Below are 25,443 nucleotides of genomic sequence, written 5' to 3'. Positions count from 1 at the left end.
TCGAGAACAGAATGAGACACACCAAACATACATCCAGGACAAGACCTGACCCAGGAAACACAGGGGTTTAAATACACAGGGGCAAACAAGCTTAACCTAAACAAGACACAGCTGGGGAAGACTAATCAACATGCAAAACTACAACTATTTGTAAAATGTAAAAAGAAAAAGAGAGAAAAAAAGAAAGAAAATTCCATTCCATTCATGTATGCATTTCTTTCATGAACACATAAGAAACATGTCAAAAAAAAATGTCCATGCAAAGAAAGTCAGTGGGGTACAAATGTTATTCTGGAAAACAGAAAATATCCCATAGAATTGCATTTATGGAGAGATCCTAGCAACCAAATATGAAAATTCACGCAGAACACCTTAGTAATTACATATAGTATTATGGAGGGTTAAAACTCACTACAAAATGTTATTTCACATTGTCTTCAGAAAATTTACAAATCTAGTAATTAATTACAGTTATGCAATTACCTATGGAACATTTTAATATTTCTTGCTTTGTTAAAGTGCATTTACAAGACGTTTCACAGCACACTGACACTTTTCTAATAGAGTGCAGCAGGAGGTTGTGCTGAGAGACGCCGCGCGCATCTGACGGAGATGTGGTCAAGTGTCTGGATCATCATCAGTCGTTCACGTGCTGACCGGACGCATCGCGCGCACACTCATGTCTGTTCACTGCGCTCGAGCGCCAAGGAATGCGCGAGGGGACTAAACTTTCCTTCAGAGGGACCGCGCGCCTGGAGATTGCCCACCAGGAGACTGGGATTATTGGGTTGCTATCGAGTTCTGCCGTCAGAAGATTTGTAAATGAAGATTTCTGCCGTTTTACACCTGGTTGCTTTCGCGGCTTTACTTCACGACTATTCTCACGTGAGTTCAGAGCAGTAGCCTATGATGAACACGACACACAGCTGACGCACTGCAGAAACTGCTTCATATGAGATATTATTTAATATTCTTTTATAGTTTAGATACACATCATATAAATATCAAACTTTTGTTCTCACCAATAGATATTTGATCAATATTAAATTACAGCATACAAAACGTGTGTACTCTTGACCCGAATTTACAAAAGCCCCTTGTCCCGAGAAGAGGTTATATATTAGCCTATTGCATATTGCATTATATTTTATATTTCATTTCTTTATTCTTTATTCTATATCTGGGTGGTTTGGTTGATACAATTCTCATTTGTTAACTGTTAATGCATGAACTTACATGAACTAACTATGAACAATATATTTTTACTGCATTTTATTAAGCTTCTTTGATGGTTTTTAATGTTAATTATTAGTGCATGAATGTCAACAGACACTTAAAAATGTATAAATGTTGAGATTAGCATTTGTGATAAATGCTGTAGCCTACATATATTTTTCTTTGTTAGTTGATGCTATCTAATAGTTAAGTAATGTTTGGTTTGTGTTTGATACAAATAAATGTGTGTGTGTGTGTGTGTGTGTGTGTGTGTGTGTGTGTGTGTGTGTGTGTGAGAAGGTGTGTGCCATTCCGCCAGAATGTGATCTAGAGGTTGTGCTACTCAGAGAGGAGGAAGACTGCTTCAAAATCATCTATCAAGAGAACCTGACAGAGTCCGGGTCCACACACACAGGCGAGCCACTACATTCTCTCTCTCTCTCTCTCATACACACACACACTTAATGAGAAGATTGAGTTCATATAGAGGGCAGCTATTTTCGATATGCCCAGAGTGTTTTCCACAAGCCTGCTCCATACACATCAATACACTTAATGCCTTTTATACTTGTTTATGTGGACAAACAAAATGATAAGTGTTGATGTGTGTTCCTAAGAGTTGTAATGTGATATCTGGGGGGAAGTTTAGAGAACGGCCTCCATAATCCATACTCCATAAATCACACCCTTATCAGATTATAGATATATAACGTCATTCAGCGCAGTGTACACGCACAATTGCTGGTCTAACGCTGGCACAACTATTGCCTACTTGGGTTACGTTTCCAGTTGAGAGAGGGTGTGTGTGTGTGTGTGTTTAAGTGACAGTATCATAAAGTCTCATACTCAATAATCCGTTTACACGTACAGTGATTTAGACAAAGTGTGAGTGACAAAGCAATCGGAAGTCTATGAAGTAGGTAAATGAGTAGCAAACCTCGAGAGCATGTAGATGTGAATTTGAGAACTTGTACAATAAATATTCATACTTGTGCGTGAACATTTACACTCACAGCTCCAATGTGAAAACCTGTAAAATAAAAATCTGAAGTTGAATGTTGAGATTTGCACTCGCAGAGAATAGTCACAAACGTGTATTCTGAATTTGAAGCTGCAGTCAAGTAGTCACAAATGTGTAAAATGCCATTCACAAAAATACAATGACAGACACAAACATGTAATATATATTTGCATTTAATCTTTACATTCAGTACAACCTCAAATAATCACTTGCAACTTTTCAAATCTGTCACTGCAATTTCAAATTTCACGCCTTGACTTTTGCTATTCTTTTCGCGATATATTTGGTGCAAAACTAACTTGTGCACTTGCAACTCGGCGGCGGCGAAAAACCAACGTTTTTTGGTTGGCGCCTAGCCAATGAAATGGGTTAATATATTAGACTGATATTAAAGTTACACTATGTAGAATTTGTGTTTTTGTCAAACAGCGACCCCTAGAGTCGCTGTGGAATACTTGCACTGTTGTAAATACCCAGCCTGTACACCGGTTCCTGTTCGGTAGGATAGAAGCGGCGGGCGTGGGATTGACCAGGTAATGTTTCACGATTTCATGCAAATATTAGGCGACTGCATACTGCATAGTCTACTGAACTACTGATGATGGTAATATGATAATAATAAGTTTATGTCAAGTGTTAGACTACTTTGTAATAATAAAGTAGCCTACCGCGTTTGCGGGCTTAATAACGTTTTACATGATTGCAGCTAAATCACAAGTAAATAGCCTATAGTCTACTGTATCATTTAATTTGTGTTTTTTGATTGTAATGTAAACATTACAAAATGCCAGATGACATCAGTAAAGTTAAATGTAGGCTACGTCGCATTATTTCATAACATTGGCCGTTAGGATGTCATTAAACATGATTATTGCAATTTATCATAATAGTTTGCAAACTGTGCTCGTTTACACTATTTACAACCTCTAGGCTTGTTTATGTTCTGATAATTATGTGAGATATTGACAACTGTTCTCATGATAATCGCAGGAATCAACATCAACAGCGTCGTCTGATATAATGGATGAATGAACAGCATCGTAAAAAAAATGACATACTACAAGCAAGCGCAACAACATACAACATATCAACATACCGGTTCCTCACGCGGTCAGATTCTCTTTTCCTAGTCTCTTCCGACCGCGTTTTCTTTGCTTTTTCCATCGTCGAGTATCACGTCTGAAATGTGCGCAAGTGTCTTTTTGCTTCCAGAGCAGTCGGTGCTTCATATGTTGTTAATGTGTGTGACGTCGTTGCCGTAAAGCAAGTCGTAATTCACGCGAGATTTGTCGGGGGTTGCATTGCTGGTTCCCCCCCTCACATAATTTTTTTTTCCTTATCAAGTTCACACCATTTGGGTGAAGTCTCCATTCCCTGGGCCTCAGCCCCTACCTAGACTGGATGTCTGCCCCCTGCCCAGCAGTGATGCGCGGGTAAATGTATAAACAACCCGCACCTGATCGACGTTTTCAACTAACCCGCCCGCAACTCGGGCCGCAAAAAAAAAGAGAAGAAAATATTGTACCCGACCCGCTTCCTGACCCGCATTTTTAAAAAGTAGCCAGTAAATGCTCATCGTAGCGCCATTGGGCCATCGATGTAGGAACTAGCGGTGCGGGCGCAGCATTTTTCAGAATGCTGTATGATATCGCCTAGTATTATGTAATAAAGGCTTGATTTATTCATTTATTTAGTTTCATTTTCTTAACAATTACAGTTTTTTGGGATTGCTTAAGCACGATTTTCAAAACAGGGCCCGTGTTTTCAAAACACTACACACAGTTAGCAGAACCACACACCCAATTAGCAAAACCCTACAGATCCTTTGCATAATTAAACACACTTGTTAAAACTATACACTTCTGTTTAAAAACCACACTTTGTTACCATATGAAACACACACGTTTCACATTGCTATACTCTGTTTGCACGAGTTACACTCTGCTGTGATAAACCTAAAACACTTTTAGCACTTCTACTTCCCTATGATTAGAGTAGGCTACCATCAACAAAGTACAAATATAATGTAAATTCACCAAACACTACACAAGACCAATGTTGCAGACTGAAGAAACTCATTTATTTCTCAACACGCCCAAAATGTTGACATGGAGATTCATAATACTGTAACAAAATGTCACTTTACGTATTGTACTGTAAGTTTACTGTAAAAAAAAATAAAATAAACTAGACATTGTCTCTTCGCCTAGCTGGATCTGGCCAGAGAATTTCATCGCAAGCAATGTTGCAATGTTGTCATTAGCAAGACACCTTGGAAAGACACATCTTGAATGACGAATCCATCCTTGCATTGCTGCTACCTCCATCTGGTCACAGGCCTCCTCCATGGCTTGGATGAGGGGAACCTCAGCCTGGAGAAGGTATATCCACCGCCACGAGAAAAACTCTTCTATAGGGTTGAGGAATGGAGAGTATGGTGGAAGATATAGGACGGTGAAATGTGGATGTTGCTGAAACCAGTTCTGAACCAGAGCAGAGCGGTGGAAAGACACATTGTCCCAGACAACAATGTATTGCATATGAACTCTGCATGTGATCGATTTGATTTGCTGCTGTTAACGTTGTGCAATTGGTCCAAGAATGTAAGTATGAGTGCTGTGTTGTAAGGGCCCATATGGGCATGGCGGTGGAGGACCCCATTCTGTGTAATGGCTGCACAGTGTTATATTACCCCACGTTGCCCTGGGACATTGATGTTTCTTATACACCTGATTGGTGTGTCTACAATTAAGCAAACAAGTGTTTGCACACCTGATGACTGTGTTGAACCAATTGGTTGGACGGTGCGGTAATTTGACAGTCAGTGCTTTGGTATTGCAAGGAAGTGACTTCATGATAGATTTTTGTGTGTAATGTATGTTAAGTGTGTTTAGTGTTTTGCAAATCACTGTGTGTAGAGTTTTGCAACAAGTGTGAGGTTGACAATGTGCTTATAGTTGTGCAAATATGGGCTGATGTTTTGCTTCTTGAGTGTAAGGTTTTGCTAATAGTGTACTACTTTTAATTTTAGTGTGTAAGCAATCCAAAAAAACTGTAAGATGCTGCATGTGTTTATCCAGTCTAATCGAAGTGTGCGTCTCTCCCCTGACTTTCCCAACAAAAATCCCTCAACCCCCCCCCCCCCCCCCCCCCCCCAGCAAATACATAAAACTGACATTACTGAGCTATACGTTTAAAAGTAGCCTATTACAACGGCACAATGGCATTGCTCAGTTCAACCTGTTGGGAAATCGTCCATTTTGTCCATTTTGTAATGATATTCGACCGCGACCCGAATATCATTACAAATATTTTTGGATGACTCGTAACCGCTCATTTTGGATCAACCAAAATGTAGGGATGTAGACTGCTCTTACTGATAACAGCTTGGCCTGAGCCTAGAGCAAAATCTGGCTCGCCAATCTGGAAAAAGGGCGCGAATGCAGACAGATGTAAGACTACCGATGTATTCGAGTCTGACTGGACAAGAATATGGTAACCCCTGAGATCTGGGAGTAAGTATTTCAGTGCCAGAAATACAGCCTTCATCTGAAGGCAATTTATGTGCCATGAAATATGGTGACCTCTCCACCGACCTTGAGCTGAATGGCCATCTAAGATATCCCCCCAACCCATAAGAGAAGTATCTGTCTTTAATGTTTTGCGATGATATGATGCCCCCAACATGAGCCCTTGGGCTAAGATCCAAGGTTTCTACCAATCCACTAGGGTACTTTGGCATCTGTTTTAGAGGGTGAACTGGAGAAAGTACACATTTCTTGGAGTTCAGTCTCAACCCCTGGTGGGCAGAAACAACATCTCACAGACTGCTGTTTAGCTTCCTGAAGCCTCTCGAACACTGTATTGACAGTGTCGCCGAAGAGGCCTGATGGAGCAAACTGGTCGTCTATTAGAAAGGCTTAATTCCACTCTTTAATGCCGATAGGTAAAGCCACAAATGTCTCTCCACGACAACTATGGCAGCCATTGAACGGCCGATGGAGCAGTCCATCTGCTTGGTGATGTGGAGATCCAGATCTGTGGCCCGTACGTTGGAGTTCTTTCACCACTGTCCGGCCCAATTCCCTTGCCTTTATTCAGGTCTTTTGGCAGGTCAGCCTGGTATGCCTGTAACAACGCCATGGTGTGCAGACATGCACCAGCCTGACCCGCAGCGACATACGCTTTGCCCACCAACCCAAATTTTCCCTGCAGGGTTTGGTGGGGAGTGTCAGAGCCATCAAGGACGATGCAGATTTAGGCAAAGTGTTCATTTAATTCGCTTTTTCTATGACACTCATCCTCTTCAGCTGGCCAGGCAAGACTTATTTCAAGAACAATTTCTCAGTGTGTACTCTGAACCGTGCCCGAGCACGTTTGACCACCAAAGTTTGGTTCGTTTGACTAATGTGATCGGCATTACTACACTTTTCGGTTAATTTAATTAAATCGATAATATTTAGGTTTATAACAGGTCTGGTTCTCATCTTATGATGAACAGGAATTAATTGCAAGTAAAGCTACAAATTCCTCCATCAACGTCAGCAGCCTCCGTAATAATCTTCTGATTTGTTCAGCACAATCGTGTAAAAATCACTGCATGGCATAAATAATAAATCTATTAGGCAGTCTATTTTTCTTTCTGTTTTCTTCAAAACAAAAAGTTGCACTGGCCCAGAACATTAAATGCAGTGTAAGTTCAGGCCAGCGGGGGAGTGGGGATGTGGGACAATAGACCCTTTTACTGTTTGTACACAATGATGATGTAGAAACGTATGCGCGCGCATATTGGCAACGGAAGTATGACGAGAATCAGCAGAGTGTCAAGAGGGTGCTGCAGACGCGAGCATTTTTTATTATGTCTTCGCTCCAATCAACACGTTTAATCGCCTGCAGCCACAGGCGCTGCCGGTTCTTCTGAAACGGCCGTGATCCTGTCGGAATCCTATAAAACTTAAAGGTAGGGTAGGTCAGAATTGTCTAAAAAAAACTTTTATTCAAATTTGTTTAAACTGTCTTTATATACCAATACATAATTAAAATGCAAGTACTCTGAAATAGAGAGTATAAAAAACTGAGTGACTCTAGTGTATTTAATCTTCAATAAACACAGCTCATTAATTCCATTCACTCCCACCTAAAAACGGGTGCGCGACTGCGCGCACGTGGGCAGAGCCAGTGATAGCGGCGGTAGTCATGGCGACGGAGAGTGACCGTCGCGCAAGCCAATCACTTGTTTCGTCCCGGTAGGAATTAATGAGCTGTGTTTTTTGAAGATTAAATACACTAGAGTCACTCAATTTTTATATTCTCTTTTTCAAAGTACTTACATTTTAATTATGTATTGGTGTATAAAGACAGTTTAAGCCAATTTGAAAAAAAGTTCTTTAGACAATTCTGACCTACACAACCTTTAAGCCCATTGGTGGAATATCGATTAGTGCAACCGTAAATGTAACAACCAGACATTTTGATGCTGGGAAACCGTTTTGATAAACTTTCGGAGTTGCTAACATGTTAGAGCCAGTGGGGAACAACACCACTTCCGTTGCCAAAATGCGTGCGCAACTATTTGATCACGTGGGCTGTAAAAGGGTCTATCACGGTACAAGACAACTGTGCCTAGTGTGAGTACACCCTTTGTCATTTTTGTATTTTAAAGCTCAATGCAACTTTGTGTTTGTTTAGGTAACGAGAAAATGTGAGTATTGATTACTCAATTTGACAAGATGAAAGTAGTTCAGCCATCTTGAAGTAGGCCTACATTTCACTAAACAAATCAAGTAGACTGTTGCCTAAAAACTTTGAGTGTTCGATATTAATTATTCTACTGCTTATACTACTGCTAAACTTATTTGTGAACTAACCCCAGGTATGTATAACATGCTTTCTGGATTACTCGTCCATCAGCAGGAATGACCAACACTCGACCACTCTCAGACCTCCAACAATAAAACTGTCAGTGTGAACAGGGCTTCAGTTTCCTCACTCTATAAGCAGGCCAACCTTTCCATACACAGGAAGCAGTCAATACAGGCCTGTCAACACAGACATCACAATAACAGAACAACGCTGTACAGATCTCTTGGTCCTCACAGAGTCTCCTATCTGTAATTCACTGGAAAAAGTACCAAGAGAAACGCTTAGGCTACAACTTTTCCTGTCATTCATCAGAAGGAGAGGGAGAGACTGCAAAATGATCTGAGAGAGAGAGAGAGAGAGAGAGAGAGAGAGAGAGAGAGCAAACGATAAAGAGTAATCCTCATACACTCTTTCTTATCTGATTAGTAAAGCTCGGGGGTGAATGAACAATCTGAAAGGCTACTACATAAACAAAGGGTCTAGTTTATGAAAATTAATTTGGTGATGTAATCTAACAGTCCTAATGAATCTGCTGAAATGCAAGTACTCCATATGGCTAAAAAGATGTCCACAACAATATTCAATGTCACCGCGAGTTGTACACATCCGCCATTGCTGCACTGATGAGAATGTCTCCCAAGCGTTGAAGGTGTTGTGGCTAGATGTATTCATTCACGTCGCTCTCTCTATTTACTCCTGAAATCTGAGCCAGCCGCTGAAGACGAGGTGGGTTCATTTTGCTTTTGAAGAAAACGCTCCCTCAAATCTACCGAAATTTGTTTATGTACTTACGCACTTCTTATACTGTGTTTACTCAGCTCTTAAGGCCATTGCACACTGAAAGCCATTGCACACTGAGTCCGAAATTTTCGTATGCGTTTTTTCGTTTTCGTGATTCGGTGGCTCTGAATTGTCAAATCACCATTCAAACACCATTCAAACTGCTTGTTACGGATGGGAAAAACGCAGAAAATCGAACCCGTTTCGATTTTTTTTATGACGGACGAAAGTTTCGGAGGCAGTGTGCAAGCGTGATTGACATAACGTGAGGTCGTATTTATTTTTTAACGTGCGAGAATTTCGGATGCGAATTTCGGACTCAGTGTGCAATGGCCTTTACTGTGATTTTCTGGAGTAAAACTGACGCTTCATCTTTTGTGACATACAATAAACTTTATTAAACTCATCAGTATATTTAGGTCATCATTCAGACGTGGTCCTACAACAGGCTTGTATTAATAGTGGCTACAATCAATGACACATAGGTTATAACCGCAATTAAACTGAACTATACCTGTTCCAACCCCATACAGCATATATTCTCTGACACCGTTACTGTGAGTTTCTGTTTTGATATTATCATATCTCCGTGAGTTGAGATTGTTCACTGAGCGCGAGCTGGTTAGGCTCCGCCCCCTGTGCCGTGAACCAGCAGCTCATTAGCATTTAAAGGAGACCCTCTAAAACGGTGCGTTTTTCTGAGCCCCAAAAAGTGACGATTTAAACATGCTGTAAAAAATTATCTGTGGGTATTTTGAGCTAAAACTTCACATACACACTCAGGGGACATCAGAGACTTATATTACATCTTGTGAAAAGGGGCATAATGGGTCCCCTTTAAGTGCTGAATGTTCTTTAGAGCTCCCAGTCTTTATTATTAACCAATGAATTTGCCTCCGCAATCCACTCCGAACTAGCATTTAGGTCTGTTCCTTTGTGGTTAGGAACGCTCTATTTGGTTGAAATTCGGACCGTATATTTGGACTGTATGTGGCGATGCAATGCTGAGAAATTAGACAAAAGTCAAGCCGCAACCATGTAACCCAAAAATTGGGCATTTTTACATTTTAGAATATTAGTAGAGCAATAATTAGATACTTGAATTATCACACTGTCCAGATTTGCTCCTAGCTCTGTTTTACTCCTCCTCCATCCCCTCTGAACAGGTTGCAGTGCTTTATGGGATGATCTGAACTGTTGGCCTCATGCTGAAGTTGGAGAGACCGTGTCTCGGCCGTGCCCCAATTTTCTTCGGGTCAAAGGTCAGGTGCATCTAGGTTTTCACAGACAAGCCTTCCTGAATGTTATATCTGTAACCTTGTAAAGCCTGATTCAGAGACCCACACTGAGCAAAATATGCTTTGGAGCAAATGCTGATATTAATATGGCCACAAAGTAAAAAAAAATGATGATGCTTATATTGTACATCAGTGAGATCTTCATAACAGTATATAGTGACTACCTACATAAAATGCATATAAATATCAGTTATCTATATCTGCCAATATGTATTAGTAATATCATATTTAAATACTTATTTTATGATAAAATTCTCATAAAAACATATATATATATATATATTTTACATATATGTATATATAAAACATGTATGTATCGTATAAAACATGTATCATATAAAACATATATATGTTTTATATGATTTTAAAACATATAATGCAATGCAATACTATGATGATTCAGAGATGAACAAATATCTTCCTCAAAAGCCTGATGATCATATTTGAGACAAAACACGATTTTCTAAAATATGATGTATGGATAATCAAGTAAACATAAGTTGATTCAGTCCATAAGTGTTTATCTTGAAAAACTATTAAAAAACATAAAAGTTATTCTTATGATCACTTTATTAAAGAGCTGAAGGAGGACGTTTGTACAATTATACCAAAATACTTTTACTTGCTAAAAAAGTATGAAGTATCACTCAGACGACAGAAGGCCTGTAGTAGATTGTGTTACTTTTTAAGTGTTACGTTTTTTCATCATGTTACAGATACAAAAATGATACAGTAGGCTTTATAGGGTTAATAAAACAACACAATGACTGATTATGGGAGACGTATGTGATTATGGACTTCTATATTTGATCAATTGTTGACAAAAATCGAGAGTGATCTGGGCTGGCCCTCAGGGACGAGCTGTTGTACAGGGTTGTAATTGTGTTGTTTGTTCCGTGTCTCTGTCCGCAGGAGCTGTGATGAAAAACTGCACGGAGAATGGCTGGTCCGAAATGTTCCCGCCGTACGAGCTCGCCTGTGGCCATGGGCTTAATGACAGCTTTCATATCCCCACCGACTCGGTAATATCAAAAATATTTTATTTCTGTGCTCATGTTCTTTCATAAAAGTAAAAACAAAACAAAAACATGAAATTTCCCTTTAGGACAGATTAAAAATGAAAGAAAGAAAGACAGTAAATGCTTGTACAACAGTATAACAACAACATCACATTATCATTTCAATGATTCAATACCACAGAAGAACATTCACTGAAACACAAGATATCATATATGACAATGTTGATGTTACATAATGTGACTATCTCTTCTCGTAGGTGCTGGTCTCACACGAGTACTTCTTTTACGTGAAGATCATGTATTCTGTGGGATACGCCGTCTCTCTTGTCTCACTCAGCATTGCTCTCACAGTGTTGTGTGTGTTCAGGTAACAGACTGTGTGTTTGTGTCTTTGTGTGTGTGTTCACATGTGTTTTATGAGAATGTCAAGTGTACTAATAGTACTGAGCAGCAAGACTTGCTATGCAGTTGCTAATGTATTCAGGGGTGTGTTTCCCAAAAGCATTGTTAGCCAACATGTTCCTAACGGTAAAAACATTATAATACGATACTACCTTATCATGAATAACATAATAGGTATTATCATGTAAAAAGACATTCAGAAACAGTTTTTTAAATAAACAAGGGTCAATAAATAAATACTCTTAATGCTACAAAAAAAAAAAATCATAAGAAATTACATTTATTTATTATGGCTGATTTTATTTGGCATGCACAACACGGACTGATGCACGTGCAGTTTAGGACAAGTTTGTGTTGAAGAGCCGCTAACAATGTATTCAATTCACATAATGCTCTCTCTCTTAAAATGTTAGTGAGTGTAAATGTCAACATTAACATACGTCTAAAGGACTGTTTATTTTTATTTTATTTTATTTTAACTGTTACTCCTGCACGGATGTTTTTTTGTTTGTTTTTTATGAGTTATGGCTTACAGCTTATGAAAACCTTTTCACAATATTCAAATTTTCAATTTGGGGTTTTCATAAGCTGTAAGTCATAATCATAAAAATTATAACAAACAAAGGCTTGAAATATCTCACTTTGCATGTAACGAGTCTATATAATTTATTAGTTTCACCTTTTAAGTTGAATTACTGAAATAAATGAACTTTTGCACGATATTCAAATTTTTCGAGTTTAACCTGTACACAATGTCCATACCAACAAAACATAGGAAGTTACAGTTCATGTTAAACACACACAAACCATTCCATTCATTTTTAAAAGCAACACACAATCTACTCTCAGTTAGTGTGGAGTGCAGCTCCTCAAGAGCAGAGAAACTCATCCAGTGCATGTTCTGTTAGTGATAACAGTCGTAAATCATCCAAAAAGAAGTTACAATTAAAATAGATGTCATTCCAAGCGAGAACATGGAAGATGGAAAGTATCCCGACACTGTAGTGAATTCGCCTGAGCCTAAACCGTCGCTCTGTGAGCCAAAGAATTCGCCATTCGTGTTCCAAGTTTCACACTGCAGTTATTTTGTACAGGCTGGCGTTGTGATGATAAAGATGCTTAACATTTTGACGTTTACATTTGGGTAAGTTTAGAAAAACGTCTAGTTTAGAAAAATTCCACATGCCAGATGAAATTAAACACACTTGTATTTACATGATGCGTTGCATGTTTTATTGGCCTCGTCTTCTCTTTAAATCTCTCTCCATCCCAACCCCCCTCCAGGAAGCTGCACTGCAATCGTAACTTTATCCACATGCAGCTTTTTTTGTCCTTCATCCTGAGAGCCATCTTCATCTTCATCAGAGATGCTGCGCTGCATTACTCACAGGAGTACTACCACTGCAACTCTCATCCGGTACACACACACACACACACACACACACACACACACACACACACACACACACACACACACACACACACACACACACACACACACACACACACACACACACACACACACACACACACACACACACACACACACACACATCAACAAAAACGTTCATAAATGCATTAGACTGTACATATACATGGTAAATAAATGCACAGATAAGCTCTGTGTGATGATGTGTTTCCGGGGTTTCCCTCAGCCTGGCTGTAAAGTGGCACTGTTCCTGTCTAATTACTGCATCCTGGCAAATTACAGCTGGCTGCTGGTGGAAGGTCATTATCTCCACAGCCTCATTAACCTCTCACTGCGTTCACAGAAGAAACGCCTGCACTGGTACATCCTGCTCGGCTGGGGTAGGTTCCTTGCTCCAGTAACAATTGACACTTATCTGTCAGTGGATCTTGTTGCTAGTTAATGTGATGCTCTGCACCTGTGGTTATTATGCTAGGATTCCTCTGTGAACTTGAGGAGAACTGACTTCATACAGACACGGAAAATCACTTAAACACCTGCTGATTAAAACTCAGTTCTGAGAAAAGCTCCCATAACATTTGTGCACACTTGCCCTGATATTTTGTTACGTAATTCAGTGACGTTTTAATTTTTTTAGGGATGACTATACGCTATGTTGGTTTCGTATTGAATGAGCTCCCACAATTATGAATGAAGAGGGTCTTTGGTTGAATTAGAATTAGGGGAGGTCTTTAAGGGATAGTTCACCCCAAAATGTAAATCCTGTCATCAATTGCTCACCCACATGACATTCCAAACCTTATGACTTTCATTTTTCTCCAGAACACAAAAGAAGATATTCTGAGAAACAGTTTTGGTTTCCATTGACATCCTATGGATCAAAATATCTTCTTTTGCGCTCCAGAGAAAAATAAAAGTCTTAAGGTTTGGAATGTCACTTGGGTGAATAAATGGTTGTAACAGTTTGTGTGGTTGTACTTTGTTTTTTGATCATTCTAAAAGTAAAAGTTACTTGGAGTTTATGCTGCTCATCCCATTTTTGTTACTCCTCTGCACTTCTCTCCCCAATCACTTGTTTCCCAGTCCCAGTCACTTGTCTCCCAGTCACTTGAGACTTGTTACCCAGTCTCAACATCCTCAACCAGCAGAGACGCAGGAGACTAAGAGCTGGGCAGGACCAGCAGAGATGCAGGAGACTAAGAGCTGGGCAGGACCAGCAGAGATGCAGGAGACAGAGCTGGACAGGACCAGCAGAGATGCAGGAGACTTAGAGCTGGACAGGACCAGCAGAGATGCAGGAGACTTAGAGCTGGACAGGACCAGCAGAGATGCAGGAGACTTAGAGCTGGACAGGACCAGCAGAGACCCAGGAGACTTAGAGCTGGACAGGACCAGCAGAGATGCAGGAGACTTAGAGCTGGACAGGACCAGCAGAGATGCAGGAGACTTAGAGCTGGACAGGACCAGCAGAGATGCAGGAGACTTAGAGCTGGGCAGGACCAGCAGAGACCCAGGAGACTTAGAGCTGGGCAGGACCAGCAGAGACCCAGGAGACTAAGAGCTGGGCAGGAGAATTAGAGCTGGGCAGGAGACTAAGAGCTGGGCAGGACCAGCAGAGACCCAGGATACTTAGAGCTGGGCAGGACCAGCAGAGACCCAGGAGACTAAGAGCTGGGCAGGACCAGCAGAGACGCAGGAGACTGAGAGCTGGACGGGACTAGCAGAGATGCAGGAGACTTAGAGCTGGGCAGGACCAGCAGAGATGCAGGAGACTAAGAGCTGGGCAGGACCAGCAGAGACGCAGGAGACTTAGATCTGGACAGGACCAGCAGAGATGCAGGAGACTAAGAGCTGGGCAGGACCAGCAGAGACGCAGGAGACTTAGATCTGGACAGGACCAGCAGAGATGCAGGAGACTAAGAGCTGGGCAGGACCAGCAGAGACGCAGGAGACTGAGAGCTGGACGGGACTAGCAGAGATGCAGGAGACTAAGAGCTGGGCAGGACCAGCAGAGACGCAGGAGACTTAGGGTGTATTCACACCGGGAAAGTCCGATAGTTCACTTGCTTTGGTCCGGACCAAATATTTTGTTTTGTTTTTTTGTTTGGTACGGTTCGCTTTCACACTGCTCTTTTTGCAAGTGAACCAAAATGTGTAAACAAAACCACACGTGTGCTAAGGTCGTCCATTCATTGGACAAGGATTCTCAAGTAGGGAAATCAGGAAGTGCAACAAAAAAAAGGCTCGGAGATATAAAAAATATAAAAATAAATAAAAAATAAATTTGGAGATATTTCGTAGGCTACTGCAATAGGCTATTTGTTCTTTTACTGTCTCGTTATTTCGAAATAATATGTGTGCGTGCATCTGTAAATCCGGTGACGCGTGTATTGATTTTTATTAATAAACAAGTGTTTTCTCTAAAAGTGTTGACTCGGCTGCAAAGATGAAGTTGACGATCGCCATCTCCGTGTGAACGCGCTTAGAGAGAAATGCACATAAATAGGCTAAGCCTAATAATGGATTACATAATCAGATAGTAGCCTTTTTCTTTTTTCGTTTTGAATTATTTCGTTTAAAGACATTTCAAGCTTTGTGTATTTGATGTATTTGTCATGTCTGTGTGAGGCATACACTGAGATTCGTTAAGTTAGGATGTGCTCTAGTTTACGTGCAAGTGAGCGCGCGGGCGCCTCCCTCCGTTATATTTGTTTCGTCGGCCTATTCATTAAATACAGGCAATTGGTTGATGAAAAATGTATTAAAATTAAGATACAATTTATACAAAACGAAATTCACTTTAAAGAAAGGCTTTCTATAACAATTTCAACTTCAACGGTCAAAATCATGTCTGACCCGCTCCATGTCTCATATTGCGCATCCTATCTCGGTCGTGCTGTTCACTTTTCATAAATCAACATAAATGGGAAAAAAATAACATTATAATATTTTAACAAATATGAAACGCGCTTTTTTAATGGCTACAACAGTATAGTAGGCCTACATATCCTACTCTCTATTTGTACAAATTTCTGCACATTAATTTAATTCTAAATTTTGCACACACAAGTTGAAAGGCATTTGTTTAAATCAAGTTCACGGATAATTGTGCGTGCATTTATTAGCCTAATCATTATGATACTAAAATCCCTAACAAATAGGCTATGCTATATGTACAAAAAATCAGATGAGTTCTCTCGAAAAATCTCTCGTTCACGTTCATTGTATGAAAAGTGATTCGTTCAGTTCAGCGTTCGGCGAAAATATGAACGTCGTTCATTGAACGCGTTCATGCACAACACTGCCAATGATGCACACACGACGCGCAGAACGACGCGCAACAGTAGTGGCCAGACAGCGCGCCGGAATGGAATTCTCTTTCGCACTTGAACGAACAATATTGGGTCGATATTGATATTGGGCCGATATTGGGTCGGTTCATGTTCACATCGTAAACGAACCGTACCAGAGTTCGTTTGGAACCGTACCGAGACCACCTCTTCAGCTGGGTCTCGGTTCGATTGTTTGGTCCGCACCCGAGTTCGATTGCTGTATTCACACCTGCCCAAAAGGTCCGCACCAAGGGGGGAAACGAACTAGAGTTCGATTCAATCGAACCAAACAAGGCAGGTGTGAATACACCCTTAGATATGGGCAGGACCAGTAGAGACCCAGGAGACTTAGAGCTGGACAGGACCAGCAGAGATGCAGTAGACTAAGAGCTGGGCAGGACCAGCAGAGACGCAGGAGACTTAGATCTGGGCAGGACCAGTAGAGACCCAGGAGACTTAGAGCTGGACAGGACCAGCAGAGACGCAGGAGACTTAGAGCTGGACAGGACCAGCAGAGATGCAGGAGACTTAGAGCTGGACAGGACCAGCAGAGACCCAGGAGACTTAGAACTGGGCAGGACCAGCAGAGATGCAGGAGACTAAGAGCTGGGCAGGACCAGCAGAGACGCAGGAGACTTAGATATGGGCAGGACCAGTAGAGACCCAGGAGACTTAGAGCTGGACAGGACCAGCAGAGATGCAGGAGACTAAGAGCTGGGCAGGACCAGCAGAGACGCAGGAGACTTAGATCTGGGCAGGACCAGCAGAGACCCAGGAGACTTAGAGCTGGACAGGACCAGCAGAGACGCAGGAGACTTAGAGCTGGACAGGACCAGCAGAGATGCAGGAGACTTAGAGCTGGACAGGACCAGCATAGACCCAGGAGACTTAGAGCTGGGCAGGACCAGCAGAGATGCAGGAGACTAAGAGCTGGGCAGGACCAGGAGAGACGCAGGAGACTTAGATCTGGACAGGACCAGCATAGACCCAGGAGACTTAGAGCTGGGCAGGACCAGCAGAGATGCAGGAGACTTAGAGCTGGGCAGGACCAGTAGAGACCCAGGAGACTTAGAGCTGGACAGGACCAGCAGAGATGCAGGAGACTTAGAGCTGGGCAGGACCAGTAGAGACCCAGGAGACTTAGAGCTGGACAGGACCAGCAGAGACGCAGGAGACTTAGAGCTGGGCAGGAGAATTAGAGCTGGGCAGGAGACTAAGAGCTGGGCAGGACCAGCAGAGACCCAGGAGACTAAGAGCTGGGCAGGACCAGCAGAGACGCAGGAGACTGAGAGCTGGACAGGACCAGCAGAGACGCAGGAGACTTAGAGCTGGGCAGGAGAATTAGAGCTGGGCAGGAGACTAAGAGCTGGGCAGGACCAGCAGAGACCCAGGAGACTTAGAGCTGGGCAGGACCAGCAGAGACGCAGGAGACTAAGAGCTGGGCAGGACCAGCAGAGACGCAGGAGACTTAGAGCTGGGCAGGACCAACAGAGATGCAGGAGACTAAGAGCTGGGCAGGAAAAGCAGAGACCCAGGAGACAGAGCTGGGCAGGACCAACAGAGATGCAGGAGACTAAGAGCTGGGCAGGACCAGTAGAGACCCATGAGACTGAGAGCTGGACGAGACCAGCAGAGACCCAGGAGACTGAGAGCTGGATGGGACTAGAAGAGATGCAGGAGACTTAGAGCTGGGTAGGACCAATAGAGACCCAGGAGATTGAGAGCTGGACGGGACTTAGAGCTGGGCAGGACCAGTAGAGACCCATGAGACTGAGAGCTGGACTAGACCAGCCGAGACCCAGGAGACTGAGAGCTGGATGGGACTAGAAGAGACGCAGGAGACTTAGAGCTGGGCAGGACCAGCAGAGATGCAGGATACTGAGAGCTGGACGGGACTTAGAGCTGGGCAGGACCAGTAGAGACCCATGAGACTGAGAGCTGGACTAGACCAGCAGAGACCCAGGAGACTGAGAGCTGGATGGGACTAGAAGAGATGCAGGAGACTTAGAGCTGGGTAGGACCAATAGAGACCCAGGAGATTGAGAGCTGGATTGGACAAGCAGAGACGCAGAAGACTTAGAGCCGGACAGGACCAGCAGAGACGCAAGAGACTTGGAGCTGGACGGGACCAGCAGAGAGCAGGAGACTTAGAGCTGGGCAGGAGAATTAGAGCTGGGCAGGACCAGTAGAGACCCAGGAGACTTAGAGCTGGACAGGACCAGCAGAGACGCAGGAGACTTAGAGCTGGGCAGGAGAATTAGAGCTGGGCATGACCAGTAGAGACCCAGGAGACTTAGAGCTGGGAAGGACCAGTAGAGACCCAGGAGACTTAGAGCTGGGCAGGACCAGTAGAGACCCAGGAGACTTAGAGGTGGACAGGACCAGCAGAGACGCAGGAGACTTAGAGCTGGGCAGGACCAGTAGAGACCCAGGAGACTTAGAGCTGGACAGGACCAGCAGAGACGCAGGAGACTTAGAGCTGGGCAGGAGAATTAGAGCTGGGCAGGACCAGTAGAGACCCAGGACACTTAGAGCTGGATAGGACCAGTAGAGACCCAGGAGACTTAGAGCTGGGCAGGACCAGTAGAGACCCAGGAGACTTAGAGCTGGGCAGGACCAGTAGAGACCCAGGAGACTTAGAGCTGGACAGGACCAGCAGAGACGCAGGAGACTTAGAGCTGGGCAGGAGAATTAGAGCTGGGCAGGACCAGTAGAGACCCAGGAGACTTAGAGCTGGACAAGACCAGTAGAGACCCAGGAGACTTAGAGCTGGGCAGGACCAGTAGAGACCCAGGAGACTTAGAGCTGGATAGGACCAGCAGAGACGCAGGAGACTTAGAGCTGGGCAGGAGAATTAGAGCTGGGCAGGAGACTAAGAGCTGGGCAGGACCAGCAGAGACCCAGGATACTTAGAGCTGGGCAGGACCAGCAGAGACCCAGGAGACTTAGAGCTGGGCAGGACCAGTAGAGACCCAGGAGACTTAGAGCTGGATAGGACCAGCAGAGACGCAGGAGACTTAGAGCTGGGCAGGAGAATTAGAGCTGGGCAGGACCAGCAGAGACGCAGGAGACTTTGAGCTGGGCAGGAGAATTAGAGCTGGACTGGACCAGCAGAGATTCAGGAGACTAAGGGGAATATCCTCTTCCACTTGTTCATAATGTTTCCCTACGAGTTTGCCCTCAGGTTGGCTCAGGTATTCTCTCTGGCCCTGGCATCACAGCAGGTTAGGGCTCCACGTCTGCGGTGGATCCTGGTGTTTCGTTCGTGAAGGGCATGGGAGGCGGCTGGCTGGGCTCTGGTTCTGGAGTGGTGCTGGTGATGTCCTCCTCACTAGGGAAGATGGTGAATGGAGATCTGTCGTTCACCAGCACCCACTCCACAAACACGGCAAAATCCATGTTCTAAATATTTAGTTGTGTGGTCCTCAAGTGTTTGTTCTTCCTTCTCTACGCAGAGCATTCGGACTGCTGGCAAGTCCATTATTTAAATCCTTTTGTGGTTTTAGCTTCTGTAACAGTTTGTGTGGTTGCAATGAAGCGCATGACGATGGAGAATACAATCACACAGTCTTGAATCACAAATCGAACACATAAGAGAAACAAAACACAACCACGTCCCACTTAAGTGTGACTGGACAAATAACCTAGGGAACTAAGGGCTTAAACCTTTAAAAAACAGAGTAAAGCTAATTAACTGGAACAGAAACAGGTGCATAACTAATCAGAATCAATGAAAACAAATAAGCAAAGACAAACCAGACAAACAGGAACAGATCAGAACTTTACCAGAACTCAATGAAACTAAACGGACATTATTTTTCACCATTATTTTTGGGTGAACTATCCCTTTAAGCTGGCATATTTATTTAATTCAAGGCATGAATGTAAGCAACATGATATGATATCATAGACCAGGGCGTCTGTTTTGAATAATTACAAATAAAAAAAATTATAAACAATACATAATAATCTATACAAAAATGTCATATCCTTCTAAACCAAAATTGATGTTGTTTGATTTTCAGCTGAGTTGTCAATATACAATTTTACAGGTCATGCAATCGCATGCAAACTTGAACAGCAAGAGATGAATGCAGTGAATGATCAGCACATGTGTCTCCTGTATTTGCATATGCATGAATGGAAGTCAATGGAATGCAAAGTACAATTGCTCTGTTTTAGGCCTCATCCTGTCAATATTAGATGTACAATTACATTTTGTTCCCACAGGGATACCAATGCTCATTATTATCAGCTGGAGTTTGGCCAAATACCTGCACCAGGATGAAGGGTACGTTCACACACGTTAAGAAACCAGTTTCAGAGTTATACTCATTCAAGCTCAGTCTGATCTCTCAAGGGACTTTCTTTATTTATACCAACCTCCTCTGGACAACAACAAAATGTTATTTATTACCGTATATTTGTATTATATAAGAGTGGTTATTTTAAACCAGCATGGTTGTGCCTGTGTGTGTGTGTGTGTGTGTGTGTGTGTGTGTGTGTGTGTGTGTGTGTGTGTGTGTGTGTGTGTGTGTGTGTGTGTGTGTGTGTGTGTGTGTGTGTGTGTGTCCTGCTAAACCCTAAGTTATGGGGACAAGTTGCACCTACAAACATGGCAATATCCAAAATGCTTGTCCTTGTTGGGACTTTTGTTCGTCCCCATTAGGAAAGCAGCATATATATCATACAAAGTGATGGTTTTTGAAAATGAAAAAAAAAAAAGCATAAAGTTGTGTGTGATGGTAGGGGTCTGGGTTAGTGTAAGGGGAGAGAATATACAGTTTGTACAGTATAAAAATCATTATGTCTATGGAAAGTCCCCATAAAACATGAAAACACATAACGTGTGTGTGTGTGTGTGTGTGTGTGTGTGTGTGTGTGTGTGTGTGTGTGTGTGTGTGTGTGTGTGTGTGTGTGTGTGTGTGTGTGTGTGTGTGTGTGTGTGTGTGTGTGTGTGTGTGTGTGTGTGTGTGTGTGTGTGTGTGTGTGTGTGTGTGTGTGTGTGTGTTAGATGCTGGGAGACGAGAGATCATGGCTGGATATGGTGGATATTGCGAGTACCCGTCATTATTTTCATCACAGTAAGCAATCCCGTTAAAGTTTCTGGCCTATTCTCAGATTTAAACAGTGTTTTAACTTTCAAATATTTCTGTTAACAATATCTTTCTCTGCATATTTTTTTTAAGAATTAATCATAATAATTTTATGTATGCCATGTTTTTTTTAAATGTTTTTTTCAAATATCCAACACTTTATGCAATAATGAATAGTCATTGTAATTATCTCAAGGGAAATTGTTTTTCAGGTAAACATGCTGTTTTTTCTGAGTATTATCCGGACGTTAGTGGCAAAACTGAAAGCCCCTGACATGCATGGAAATGAAATTAATCATCACAGGTGAGAGAAAATAGCACGTTCAGCATGTGCGTCACTGGCAATAATAATGACTGTGATTACTGTGACGGGCAAGTAATATGCACAATTTTATTTGGTACAGCCAGGGTCGCAGAAATAACACACTACAGTTTAAAAAACAGCTTTATATGATTGAAATATAAATGAGTGTATGAAAAAGAAGAACTTTTAATCATCATCATTATCTCTTTTTTTTATGGTGTAGGAAGCTGGCGAAATCGACATTTCTCCTAGTGTCCCTGTTCGGGCTGCAGTATGTGCTCTTTGCCTTTTTCCCGGATCGAGTGAGCGTGCTAACCTTCAAAATCTGGAATTTCATTGAGCTAGCATTAGCATCCACACAGGTGATGATATACAGTTCAACCTCTCTCTTTTTCTCATACACACAGGAAAAGTCAAGTCATATGTATTTATATGGCGCTTTTCATAATACACACAGTTTCAAAGCAGAAAGTCTCTGTTTTGAAATATCTTCATGCCTTAAATTCGCAGATAGCGTTATAACTTTACATATAAAGATGTGCGATAAAACCTTTTATATTTTTGTGACAATCTAATACAATCAGGCAGCCGAGATTTGCTCTGTATGGTATATAGTCTTTGTGTGAGTATAGCCTACTGTATGCACACAGGTAAAGTAGGTTATAGCCTACTGCATATCGTCGCTGCCCGATGAAACTTCATTTCAGGAAGTGAAAAAAACACTGTGATTTCAAAAGCAGTTGAACGTAGCGTTGTCATACTTGGTACGGCATCTTTAAATGTAACCATATTCTTGCCAGTGTAATGATATAATCCACGTTTGACCAAAATTGAGTTTAAATGGACATACGTGCATATTTTACAGTAACGGTGGTCGATACGTGTTCTTCTGATCATTAATTAGAATGGCCAAGTCGCGTTTCATATTGACAGATGACTAGGCTACGCTCAGTTTATTAAATAGCCTACGTCTCAGTTTATTAAATGTCTACTTTTTACCTCTTAAAATACCTTTAGAATGCCAATATTATAATGCAGTATTTCACCTGCCAGAAAGTGAATATTTTGCAAAAGTGCAATGGAAACAGTTTTTGCACATTTACAGTCACCTGACTTTTGGGGCCCGTGTACGCAAATAATAATAATAATTATCATCATTATTTTAACATTGATTAGGCAACATATTTAGAAGATGCTTTTATCCAAAAAATGAACAAAGCAATTTGTCAAATGTCATTCATAATACGGTTTAGACAATAATAATACAGGGCTAAGATTATCACAAATAAACAAGATTTTGACGCATATCCACGGGTTTGTGTGGAGTGTGGAGCGCGCACTGCACGGCACGGAGGCGCGGGCGCGAACACTTGCATTTTCCTATCAACAGTGGAAACAACTTAAAATACTCTATAATTTCTGGTCATACAGAAAATAATAATACATTATTCGCAACTACTTTTATTTGTGTAAACTCACAATAACAAGAAAACGTTGTGCTTTTGTAAAATAAAATAAAACAATCAGGCGCGCTTTCATGATCTCCGTGAACTGGAGCGCGAGAACTGAAACTAAATATAGCCTATGTAGCTAAGGCTTGATATGTCCACTTTAAAACGAACAAATTCGAATCGAAAGCTAATACCTTCTGATTATGTAATCCGTATGAAAGGTGCATTCCTCTCTAAAGGCGCATCTGCTTAACAGCGGAGATGGAGATATGTTTTTAGCCGAGACTGATTTAGAAAACAACAGTTTATTAATAAACAATTAAAATGCCTCGTTATTTTTTCAGACACATTTATTATCATTAGCCTATAACTCACCTATAAATCATCGGTTTCAGATGAAACTTCACGAGACCGGCGCGGCGAGATATGCCTCCACAGCGTGGGAGATACGTGGCGTGATTGACAGCTTTGACACCAAATGGATATACGTGAAAATCAGATGACATGATTTCACAACTTTTCATTGGTCATTTAGATACGTGAAGCATACTGTATACGGAAATGAACTTGGACATTCTATCCGTCGAAAAATGGACATACACGGTTTTCATCGGACAGCGACGATATACAACTTTTAATATGCTTTAGGAACAGGAAAAGTAATGAATCCCAAACTCTGTACAGTACATTTATTGGAAGTTGTTGTCATTTATCTTCACTCTCTCTGGCTTTATGAAATTATCCATCGTTGTCTTTTGGTTCTGCTTCATGTTATGTTTGCTATTACAGGGCTTTATTGTGGCTCTGCTGTACTGCTTTTTAAATGGAGAGGTGAGTGAATTAAAAAAGATTGAAATTTGAATCAAATTATCTGAGATTATCCTTTCCAGGGATGGACTGAGTTTAATACATCACACATTTTAGACACATTTGTCATTTTGAGATCCTGCTCTAGGCATGGGAAGCAAGATGTTTCTGTTTTATGTTTCACTGGTAAGCCTTAACAACTATCGACCTTTAACTATTGGCAGGTACAATATGAAGTCCACAGGCGGTGGAGACGGTGGCGCCTGAAGCAGCGTTTCCACGGTGATCCCAGGGTGCATCACGGATCCCTGAGTAACAGTGGCCTGCCTCTGACACAGGTCTCACTGCTGACACGCCCCAGCACACAGATCACCTGACCACAACCATCAGATCACCTGACCACAACCATCAGATCACCTGACCATCTGATCACCTGACCAAAACCATCAGATCACCTGACCATCTGATCACCTGACCACAACCATCAGATCACCTGACCACAACCATCAGATCAACTGACCACAACCATCAGATCAACTGACCACAACCATCAGATCACCTGACCACAACCATCAGATCACCTGACCACAACCATCAGATCACCTGACCACAACCATCAGATCACCTGACCACAACCATCTGATCACCTGACCACAACCATCAGATCACCTGACCACAACCATCAGATCACCTAACCACAACCATCAGATCACCTGACCACAACCATCAGATCACCTGACCATCTGATCACCTAACCACAACCATCAGATCACCTGACCACAACCATCAGATCACCTGACCATCTGATCACCTGACCACAACCATCAGATCACCTGACCACAACCATCAGATAACCTGACCATCTGATCACCTGACCACAACCATCAGATCACCTGACCACAACCATCAGATCACCTGACCACAACCATCTGATCACCTGACCGCAACCATCTGATCACCTGACCACAACCATCTGATCACCTGACCACAACAATCTGATCACCTGACCGCAACCATCAGATCACCTGACCACAACCATCAGATCACCTGACCACAACCATCAGATCACCTGACCACAACCATCATATCACCTGACCATCTGATCATCTGACCACAATCATCAGATCAACTGACCATCTGATCACCTGACCACAACCATCAGATCACCTGGCCACAACCATCTGATCACCTGACCACAACCATCAGATCACCTGACCATCTGATCACCTGACCACAACCATCAGATCACCTGACCACAACCATCAGATCACCTGATCACAACCATCTGATCACCTGACCGCAACCATCTGATCACCTGACCACAACCATCTGATCACCTGACCACAACCATCAGATCAACTGACCATCTGATCACCTGACCACAACCATCAGATCACCTGACCACAACCATCAGATCACCTGGCCAC

General features: G+C 42.3%; 1 protein-coding gene across 1 annotated transcript; it reads left to right on the top strand.

The window, feature by feature from the left end:
* sctr (secretin receptor) lies at window positions 1-24,411 on the top strand. Its single transcript, XM_079618176.1, has 13 exons — window positions 1-885; window positions 1,516-1,630; window positions 10,045-10,140; window positions 11,089-11,198; window positions 11,453-11,562; window positions 12,882-13,014; window positions 13,253-13,406; window positions 20,589-20,649; window positions 21,373-21,442; window positions 21,667-21,758; window positions 21,982-22,120; window positions 23,999-24,040; window positions 24,241-24,411. The coding sequence occupies exons 1-13, from the start codon at window positions 823-825 to the stop codon at window positions 24,391-24,393; spliced, it is 1,338 nt and encodes a 445-aa protein (XP_079474302.1). The 5' UTR covers window positions 1-822; the 3' UTR covers window positions 24,394-24,411.
* The last annotated feature ends 1,032 nt before the right edge of the window (window positions 24,412-25,443 follow it).

Source organism: Phoxinus phoxinus, assembly GCF_949152265.1.
Source record: "Phoxinus phoxinus genome assembly, chromosome: 7".
NCBI lineage: Eukaryota > Metazoa > Chordata > Actinopteri > Cypriniformes > Leuciscidae > Phoxinus > Phoxinus phoxinus.
The sequence above is the reverse complement of the archived record's forward strand: the minus strand, read 5'-3'. Positions and strand labels throughout refer to the sequence as shown.

Excerpts from the sequence above, each read along its gene's own strand:
- sctr (XM_079618176.1), top strand. The coding sequence starts at position 823 with ATGAAGATTTCTGCCGTTTTACACCTGGTTGCTTTCGCGGCTTTACTT. Across the intron at positions 13,407-20,588 it reads GTACATCCTGCTCGGCTGGG|GGATACCAATGCTCATTATT; the intron begins GTAGGTTCCTTG and ends TTGTTCCCACAG. Across the intron at positions 21,443-21,666 it reads CCGTCATTATTTTCATCACA|GTAAACATGCTGTTTTTTCT; the intron begins GTAAGCAATCCC and ends ATTGTTTTTCAG.